The following is a 10,622-nucleotide window of genomic DNA, read 5'->3' on the forward strand; positions in this document are numbered from 1 at the left end:
TCAGAGAGAGAATGAACAGATTCATTAAATTATCAGAAATGATTAAATTACTGAGCACATAGAAAATGTATATGATATAGTAAGAAAAAAGCTGTAAAATATTATAGTTTACAATAATTATTCACATTCAAAGGCTTTACATCTCAATACATACACAACATGGCCCCTGAACATGACTTCAATCCAAATATGATTCATATATTAGAATTTAAATAACACAGAATGAACTAGAGGCTAAACAATAGCCATCAAATAACCTTATACAAGAATAAAAATACAAAAACTGTATCCTAATATCATTGCATTTCTTGCTTCAGATTTCAATAATACATTGTCTGTACATCACAGTTCTAGTCGGTTACAAACCAGGTAGAGTATTACATACACAATGTAACCGACTGCCGCCCAACTTGATAAAAAAAAAAAAAAATGTCTAGCAAGAGAAGCAAACACGTTCTATAGTGTTTCCTTACTTTAGAGATAGATACAGCAATTTCATCTCTTATTTGGATCAGATACCCTTTAGCTGACATCAAAGCACGTTCAGCCCAAACCAGAGGCCCGCGGCTACTATTCACTCGCTCCAGTCACAAAAGGCAAATCAATCGCTTGATACATGGGCCATAATTGGGCCAGGTATGTTGTAGAAAAACCATAGGGACACTCCCAATTAACCTTGATAACCCAAACAAGGCAAAGCTGCCAACTTGCCCTGGGACTACAGATTTACTGTGATTGCTTCCAAGAAATGATAGTATAGTATTATGGATGTAACGCTCTGTTGATGCTTTCCTTATCGTCAAAGCTGTTCAACGTGGTGGTCAGCATTAGATTTAGTTTTAAACAGGCCATACTGAAGATGAACCGACAATCCCACCCCCAAAAAACTAAAAGTATTCAAACCACAAAGAAATAGCCAGTGAATGGTAAAGAACTGCCAAATAATTCAATAATATTAGCCAGGGTTGCCAATGCAGTCAAAATACCCATCTTAACTTTAATAAAACTACATCTCCAGTGCCCTGGGAGAAAAGCAGACTAGGCTGAGCTACAAAACTGGCCGTGCAGGAAAGCTAAGCGGGTCTTATGATGAAAGAGTACAAGCTAGTGGCATGTTCACCCACCCCCTATTGGCAATGCAATGGTCTACTATTAGGGACTGTCCGCACAGTCTCAGTCTATGGAGAACCAATGCAGAAGCACAGAGCTATTCACAGCTACACCTCACTTTGGGGACCAGCGCTCCACTCCGAAACATTAACCTACAGACCCAAACTGAACTGTAATCATGAAGTACCCAAGAGCCTTGAAAACCAATTAAAATATTATACTCTGTGGACAATGAGGGTCAGACTAAAAATATAGTTTATTTGGTTAGTGCATGGTTGCAGTGCGATACTGAACCAGGCAATAGTCTGCTCTAAGTATGGAGTATGTGTGTGAAGTTCAGGTCTGATTACAGAGGCATACAATGTTGGATTTGGATCTAGTTTGAGTATCATACTGTGTTGGGATAGGCTCTGATATACAAGTGATGCTGGATTGTGTTTTGTTGTGGTTGAACAAGGAAACCAGTCCTTGCACTGAGATGGTCCTAATGGTACCTACACCGGTGGAATTATAGAGACAAGCCTGTCCTCTCCCTTTCCCCTGCAGAATATACAAGATGCCGATGTGCATGGAAGCCGTCTCATCATCCACACATGGAAAAATTCATTTAGAAGCCTCACAGAGAGCACAAAGAACAAGCAAAGCAAACCTTAAATCCCATGGTCTTTTTTCCTATTGGTTCTGCTTATTTCAGAGAAGGAAAATAAACAAGGTCTAGATGCCATAGTCTCTAAAATAGTTTTTTTACATTGCGGTGAAGGGCACTAAGGAGGGTGTCACTCTGCTCCGTGATTGGCCTCAGCGCTAGGAGGAAGGAGTGGCGCAGGAGGAACTGCTCTCCTATAGGCCAGGATTTTGGTGCTTGTGATAGATCTTTCTCCACACCTCCTGGATCTTCTTACACCACTTGTCAGCATTTCCACTGGGATCCATCAGATAGTATGTTCGATTGGGCTGTAAATAAATCCCAACAAAGATCAAAATAAAAAAAACATCCAAAGCTGAGAAAGTCGATATTGTCAAAAACAAAAAACAAACAAAAAAAGAGGCCAGGGTTTGTGATAATGTCAGTTTGAAGCTACAAACTTTCTTTTTGCCAATATTTTCTACAGTCATTACAGTGTCATCAATAAGCGTTAATTTCATTTAACATTTACCGTGTGGACAAAGAAGGTCTTAAAGTTCTTGGCCTCTGGACGCAGCTCGGGGGACCAGGGGATCTCCCCCTTCAGGACCTTGTTGACAGGGTCCACGTAGTAAAGGTGTGGCCCTTCAGTGAGGAGCAGCTGCCTCCTCCGCGCAAACAGGCCCTGCAATGGAGTCATGAAACATGGCATGAGATTACCACCAGAGGGGGCTAGTTCCAAGAGTGTGGCATTCCCCTTCGCTGCTGACATAGAATCGGCTTTCTCCAGCTCTAACAAGTGAAACTACACAAACATTGATCCTCATTGTCAACAACTAAACATTTGGTAAGTTCAAAGTGACAACACTTATGAACTTATTTACTTTGAAAACTCTGAGATGTGATGTAAAGTTTGGCTTCCACTCACCTTCCGTTTATCCACTGGGCCCATTTTCAAGATCAAATTATTCTCGACAAACTGGTGCCTGTGTAAGCCAGTAATAGTAAGGGTTATGAGCAAGTACTTCCAAGCAAATAAAAGCAAAGCAATGTAAACAAAAAGTCCTTACAAAACATGTAAAACTATCAATGTACATTCCAACGTCAAATGTTCATGATCAAACCGAATGACATAATTTTTTACTAGGACAGAGTTCCTCAGTGGGGCTCACCAGGGGTTCCCACTGGTCTGTTTGTCCAGCAGCAGCTGTTTCTCCTCCTCGGAGAACAGCAGGTCCAGCTCAAACGAGTTGTTGTCCAGGTCGTGGATGTACTGCTCAATGTTGCTGCTGGACCTCTGTGGCGCTGGGGGAATGGTCTCAGGCGTGGAGAGCGAGTGGGACGAGCTGGACTGGGCCACCTGCATGCCGCTGAACTGGCTCAGGAGGTCGTCGTACTGTGGAAACACAGGAGATGGGGGCAGAAGGTGGTTAGTTGGATTATAACATGGGCTTTTGCATGGCACAAATATATGGATTCAATGAATGAACAGGATTCTTAAAAAAAAATCACCACAAGCCAATAAGACATGGTGGCCCAGTTTCATGTTGCCAAGTTCTATGTATGGGTGGAAGTGTCTCACGTTTCCATAGCAGTCTTCGTCATCCTCAGACATGGCTGGCAGGTAGGGGGTGAGCTTGGGTGGCGTCTGCACATGGAGGTCTCCCCAGGAGATGGTCTCGAAGAACGGGTGTCCCCTCAGGGGGTCGTACCCTCCCATCTCCTCGCAACCGATTCTCTTGGAGGGGTCCAGAGACTGAGAGAAACAGAATCATGTTAATACACACACACTGACCCATAGCCTTCAAATCAAATCTTACTACAATTTATTAAACCAGTCTGTGGATGATCGAGAGATGCACCATAACATGTTGTAGAATCCTATTCTGCAGTGCTCGTATTACAGAATTACATTGAGTATATTGATGAAAACAAGACCTACCAAAAGCTGTTCAACAAGATCTTTCGCTTTGGGGAAGAACTTCTCCGGGAATTCATACTCCAGCTTGATTATCTTCTGGAATATTAGGTACTCGTTTCTGGCCAGAGGTAAGCACAGAAGTCAGGGGGGGGGGGGGTAGCCAGAGAAAGGACAGTTTGAAGTAGATGTAAGAGAAACCCCACAAAACATAATATCCAGATTATCTTATCACAAGTTTAGTATAAGCCTAAAACAAAAAAGGTGAAAGAGGCCGCAAGCAGACATGGTGCTCTACTTACCCAGCTCTGAATGGTGGTAGCCCAGCCACTAGCTGATAGACTATGCATCCCAAGGCCCAGAGGTCGGAGCTGAAACACACAACCAGTTGATATCAATATAATATCCTATCGGGTAAGGACAGACATTCACTAACTGCATGGGAAAACAATGCATTGGCACAACACTGCAAAGGAGTAGAAGAAAACCCAGTGAGTTGTGAGAGGTACTCAGTGTTTGAATCCCAGTTACCTCTTGCAGGCAGATTTCTCTGTCAGCAGCTCTGGAGACACGTACTGCGCAGTTCCTACAAAGGAGTTCGCTCTCGCTGCAAAACAATAAGGGGGTATGAATCAGACAACACACCTGATGTGACTGATCAAAACTGTAAAGAGAACAAATTTGGGTATTAAAGTAAGAACATAAAATTGGGGATGTTCAGGGAGCAATAAATGGCAATGATTGCTTCATGTTGATAAAAGTATATACACATCTACCTTGTTTGCTATCTGAAGATAACTGCTTTGCTGTTCCAAAGTCTGTTATTTGGATATGCATGTCTTCGCTCAGTAAAATATTCTCAGGTTTAAGGTCTCTGAAAGACAAAAGAAACAAATGCGAGGGAACCTAGTCAACCTACATTTTCAATAACAGAATATGGCATAGCAAGAAGGGCTCATTTGTGTAAACAGTGGCAGCAAGTTTAAAAGTAGAGTTAGTCACACAAATATTGTACATTTCATGTTAAAATTGATTATATAAATTGAATTAGAATATCCAGCAACATATGACAGGCTTACCGGTTCAGACATTTCTTACCTGTGAATAATCCCCTTCTCATGCAAATATTCTAGCGCGCAAACAATTTCCGCCGAGTAGAATCTAGTACAGGTCTCATCAAAAGAACCGATTTTGCGAATATATTTCAAAAGCTCTCCATTCTTAGCATAGCTAAGGCCAAAATCTGAGAGCAAGTTGTTAAGGAAAACGACACGTCAAAGGAACACAAACAAGAGACAAAACATTTTTAAAAATCATACAAAGACTAGATAAGTTGCTAAACAAGTCGGTGATGCAGCCAGGCTCCGAGTCATCGTGGTCTCTTCTTATTAAAGGATACACAACTTTTCATCATCTTGAAATGTAAAGTAGAGTTTGACGAAGAATGGGTGATCTAGGTTTGACATCACATCCCTTTCTCGTTTGACGTACTGTGCCTTGTTCTCCTTCATAATTTGCCGCTTCTCCAAAATTTTTACTGGAAGAGAGAAAAGTTAGCAGTGACGTTGAGGGTAAACACAGCACAAAAGAAAACACGATAAGCAGAAACTTTGCACTTTTGACAATCCTTAAAAAGCTGACAAAATACCATTGAAGAGAAACAGGTATTACACATGGAAGCGGAGTTCGAATCAAATGGCTACATTTCAACTTACTTGCATATTCTTTTGCCGTTGCCTGTTCTCTTGCAAGGACAACCTAGAGAGAAAAATATACATTGTTTGAAGAAAATATCATATTTCTACAACTTAAGCAGTAGACCACTTCATCACCATAGTAAATGAGGTGCCAGGCTAATTTAAAACCCATTGAAACTACTCAGCCATTCCTGTACAATTAGCATGAATTGAAGATGAGTCACTGGAGTATATGACCACAAGAATGCGTGCATGTAACAACATCTATCTGGGACTAATTCGTAAGTAAAATGGAATGCTGCTACGTACGGTTGAGAACGAGCCCTCTCCCAGGATCTTGCCGAATTTGAAGTCCTCTGGCCTCTTTTTGCGTGGCTGAGGGGCCTGCTGCGGCCGGAGCTCGGAGCCCTGGCTGGCAGGCTTGCCCGGAGCCCGGGACTCGGAGGTGGGGCCATCCATGCTAGGACAGTGGCTGCTACTTGCGCCTGGGATAGCAAGTGGCGAGCAGGAGTCGGGCTGATTTCTTACCATTGATGGATGTGGGCAGGTACAGATGACAACGCTGGATTGAATGGGCACAACATCATACTGTATGGGAGAGAGAGGAGAAAGGGGCGACATTAGGTGACGTTACTACAACATGGGCATGATTGTCTGTCTAGACTTGGGGCCATCTAAATCATCAAGTTTTTTTGCTCAATCATTTTCAGTTAAGTCTGAGAATGAACAGCGTTTTCCTGCCAAGAGTACTTGTGAACAGAGTGCAAACCAATTTTATATGTATAATCACGTGAACATGTCAGCAGTCAGAAGTCAACAGTGCAGTGAACGAGCGGTAGATCAATGCGAGATCCACATTCGGTGCAATGTGTGTAGTGTAAAGGGTAATGTGGATAGCGCTAAATTGAAATGTTTCTTACAGAAGTAATATGGAATGCATATGCATAACCATGGTAGCAATTAAAAGGGAACCGTTTAGAGATAATGGAAAATTTGACTAAAAGTGAGTACACAACCGTTCATCTGATAAGACTCCAAACATTACACTTGATTTTATGTGCATTTTACATTTAACTGTACTTTGTGCTGCATTTGTTGATAACAAAATCTGAAAATACTCTATATACATTCAGTAACATGATAAGAATAATGCCCTCATAGCTGTGCCGTTGAGGAACTAGAGCAAGCACACTTGTAGTTGTTTTGTTTGGAACACAACCCTGCATCCCCTACATCACACAATTACTGTTGTTTACGCAATCCAAAAACGGTCCATTAGAAATCGCAATCTGGGTAAGGTGGCATCATTTGAAAGCTAGTTCTACTGCCAACATTGTAAAATATTATCTTAGTGTTAGGCTTTCACAAGGCAATTCATAGAAGCAGATTGTAATTTTGGTGCGCATAGAATGGGAGTCCTGAGTGCATTCAGATGTGTGGTCCAAGGCAAATTTTCTTCACAATGTCATCTTGTAACTGTCCATCAAACAGATCAGAAACATTGCCACTGTATAATGCATGAGTTTTATGATATAAAAATGTGAAATGCACATTTGGACTCATGGGTGTTTGGCTTGCTTGTATGACATCAAAGCGGTATTTATTATAATCCTCAACCTCTCATCATTCCAAATACATCGACTCCTCTTAATTTACAGCATCTCCCTCACTCAGACAAAAAATGTGCAACCGTTTCCAATATGAGGGAGGGATGGAGCGCGTGCAGTGCTCAAGTTCAGAACGGCTGTCAGTCAAAACCCATACAGCGCTGTGAAGCGCAGACCCTGAGCTCTGACGTCATGTATAGCATATCTTACTGTACAGCCAATTTAGGCACAAATCTGCCATTTTCAACCTGTATACGGGCACGAGTGTAAAGGGCTACGCTATGCCATGTTCAGTCACAGTTCTTTAAGAGTGTAGGTGTAAACAAAAACAGCTCAAACTCTGTTCTCTGGAGGGTCTGAGGGCCCCATGAGGAGGCAGGCTAACTCAACCTAGACATGTGTGGGAAAGCACGCTGTCGTAGCCGGCCGCGACCGGGAGACCCATGGGGTGGCGCACAATTGGCCCAGCGTTGTCCAGGGTAGGGGAGGGAATGGCCGGCAGGGATGTAGCTCAGTTGGTAGAGCATGGCGTTTGCAACGCCAGGGTTGTGGGTTCGATTCCCACGGGGAGTATAAAAAATAATGTATGCACTAACTGTAAGTCGCTCTGGATAAGAGCGTCTGCTAAATGACTAAAATGTAAATGTACCAAACTCAACATGTGCATGAGGGAATCTAATAAAGACATGTTACTTTAATCCCCACTGTCAGAGGATAGGATTCCCTTTGCACTTTTGAGTCATGATTCGTGTCGTTTCTATACATTTTGTCATGTCTGGGAGACAGGTTGGCTCGGTGTTTGAAAATTAACACAGCACTGTCTCTCTTGATGATAGCTGGCAGGGCTCACAGCCCAAGTAGGCACACAGGTGAAAAGCATTATGTTCTATTTACTACCTAGGGCACGTTCCACTCCAGACATGCTTAGTTGAGGATGAGGCAAAAACTTAAATGCAAAAAAAAAGGACATTAAATTTAACAACGTGGACATTCAGCCTTGAATCATCTAGCTATTTAGGTCATCATGGTCAGTAAGTGACCTCATAACTTATGCTCACTATGGGGCAATTTAATCACTGGGGTGGAGATTAATCTAGTGGGCAATGTGAAGTAGATAAACTCCCGAGTCCCGACCCAACCCTTTCCCTGGAAGAAAAATCCCAGTTATGTCCTCCAGTGAGAGACGTCAAATGATTGACACCAAATGCTTATACGATTAAATTCAAGACAAGATTATAACTAAATTGATTGACTGGTGCTCAAAAACCAATTATATAATGTGGTGCATTTTCCTTAGCAAATAGCCAACTAGCATCCCGCCTACCATCCTGTCAGTAACTAGCTAGCTAATGCTAACAAGCAAATTAGCATTGGCTAACAGCTTGTGAATGTGAGCGAGGACGCCCAACGGTCGTTTCATTTAGTAAGCAAGCATCACGAATGATTAGGAAGCAAGTTCCTCTTTTAAAATGACAAACGTACAAGCACGATCTAAAGACCTAACGTTACCACAGGCCAAAGGAAAAGCTTTAGATTCTGTAAATATCCACTTCCAAAATGTTACTGAGTTAACTAGCGAAAGTTAGCTTGCTACCCAGTGTAGGCCTGGGAAATGAGAAGCTAGCTAGTTTGTTCAACTAGTTAAGCAGTTTAACAAAAGGGAGACATTATGATTATTTGTCGAACACGGTCAAGTGAAATCTCGAGCGGTAGTAGCTTGTCAACCGCGACCCACAACAAGGTGTGGCCAGATAGGTAGTTTGCCGATGGATAAGGAACCAAACGTTACATCGTGTTGATTAGGTTATGTAGCTAGGATGCACCTTTACAGGAAAGTCTGTCTGCTAACGTTACCAACTAGTTTGTTAGCATCATCGGCTAATTCTAGAGCTGACGCTTCAGGTATTCAACAACAAGTTAGCTTACTATCTAGTTAACTAGTGATTAGAGTAAGTTGACACAGCTATCTAGATATCAAGTTACTTTCCAAATAGCTAGCTATAGTGGGCAAGCGCTAACGTTAGCCATTTTAAAATCTAAATATGGAAAACATGAACTAGTTCACAATCTCTTTCACATGGTAGCAACGGTTTGCTAACGTTAGTGTTGGATAGTCAGTTAGCGAACTAGAAACTTTACGTTAGGCGTAACTTAGCTAGTTAACCGCCAAGTTGGCTGGCTGGCTAACGACCTGGAATTCCACTCACTAAAAGTAAAGCGAGCTAGCATGCTAACTGGTTGCTAGATAACTACATTGCCAGACTAGCTCATTTAGCCAACCGAATAGACAAAAGTATCCACATAGTTAGCTACTACATTTCAAAAAATGTAAAACTACCTAGCTATAATATTAAGTTAAGTGAATGTTCCTATTTGCTAACCAAACCAACATTCTACGTTAGTAATCAAGCTAGCCAAAAACATTTAGACTAGAAGAAGTCGAAACGACTTAGCTAACTCGCTATTTGCACCTCGGTGAACTTGAAGTGAAAAAAATGTTTGAAAACGTAACGTTAGCTAGCTACGGCAAATGGTTGGACCGCGTCCCTGTGCCGTTAGTTATTATTTATCCCACAACAATTTTCGCAAAATCGAGGAGATTGAAATACTGCTAGCTAACTAGTTTAATTAAACTGCAATTTTCGTCCTCATGCTAGGCTAGCTAATGCAGCCCATTGGCATTGGATTCCATGAAAATTTGAAATAGCATTGGCTACCTAACCAGTATGAGGACGAAAAACGCAGTTAAAGCGACACTTTCCATCCCTGGATTGAGGTAACTACGTTTTCAAACCATTTCACTTGAAGTTCACCGAGGTGCAAATATATTGGCATATGGTCGTTTCGACTATTCCTTGTAGCTGGTCGAAATGTTTTGGCTAGCTAGCAAATGCGTTAACTAGTCAGAGGTCCTCTTACCGCTGTTTGAAATGAGGGCCTAACATATCGAAAATGTTGTCAAACTGCCGCCATACAATACATATTGAGCAACGGCTTCGAATTGAAGTTCGGATGAAAGATCCAATACTCACTATTTGACTTGTAGCTCTTGCCATGGAAGTTTTCCGCGAGTATTTATTTGGAATAAAATAATTACAGAACCTCCATTAATGGCTGCCTCTGCGCCTTCATTTTCCAGCTGTGACGTCGTTCCACAACAATGTTACCGCAAAGACAGAAGATGATAGGCCTACGTCCCTGTATCCGCCCCCTTCACAGCGTTTCGACTGAACTTCATCAATATGAAGACCGCGACCGTCGTTTCAGGAAAAGTTCCAAAACGTCTTGCTAAAGCCTATTTCAAAGCGCCTTTGCATTGCATAACTAATCATCAGCAGCATACAAAACACGTATATATTATAATAATAGGCCTTTACTGTATATAGTTTTCACACTAGATCCTCCATGTCATGGTCTTCTCTTTCAAATGTTTGAGACTTAGTATGTCCAAGTACAACCCATGTTCAAATATATTTTCTACCACCCACACACTTAAATGTTCTTACTCGATATCTTATCTTTGCCGTTGGGGGGGAGCCCTGACCGAGACTCGAACCCGCGTCCTGTGACTGTCAAGCTAACACCTTAACTGTTACGGATCTCGTCGAGGTGGCTACATTATCCCCTTCCTTCGGGAGAACGTGTCACAACGCTTCTCTATAACA

The 10,622-nt window shown here is 42.0% G+C and overlaps 1 protein-coding gene across 1 annotated transcript; it reads right to left on the minus strand.

The window, feature by feature from the left end:
* Positions 1-1,347: 1,347 nt before the first annotated feature.
* On the minus strand, positions 1,348-10,116 carry LOC311137685 (3-phosphoinositide-dependent protein kinase 1-like). The gene is made up of 14 exons (XM_084172224.1): positions 9,990-10,116; positions 5,660-5,938; positions 5,369-5,411; positions 5,053-5,190; positions 4,752-4,896; positions 4,430-4,527; positions 4,185-4,260; positions 3,956-4,024; positions 3,678-3,774; positions 3,318-3,491; positions 2,908-3,131; positions 2,664-2,721; positions 2,268-2,420; positions 1,348-2,064 (listed from the first exon to the last, which is right to left on the minus strand). Exons 1-14 carry the CDS (start codon positions 10,011-10,013, stop codon positions 1,951-1,953), a joined length of 1,692 nt encoding a protein of 563 aa, XP_084028350.1. The 5' UTR covers positions 10,014-10,116; the 3' UTR covers positions 1,348-1,950.
* Between the last annotated feature and the right edge of the window lie 506 nt (positions 10,117-10,622).

The sequence above is a fragment of the Coregonus lavaretus genome, assembly GCF_964263955.1.
Source record: "Coregonus lavaretus genome assembly, chromosome: 1".
Taxonomy (NCBI): Eukaryota; Metazoa; Chordata; class Actinopteri; order Salmoniformes; family Salmonidae; genus Coregonus; species Coregonus lavaretus.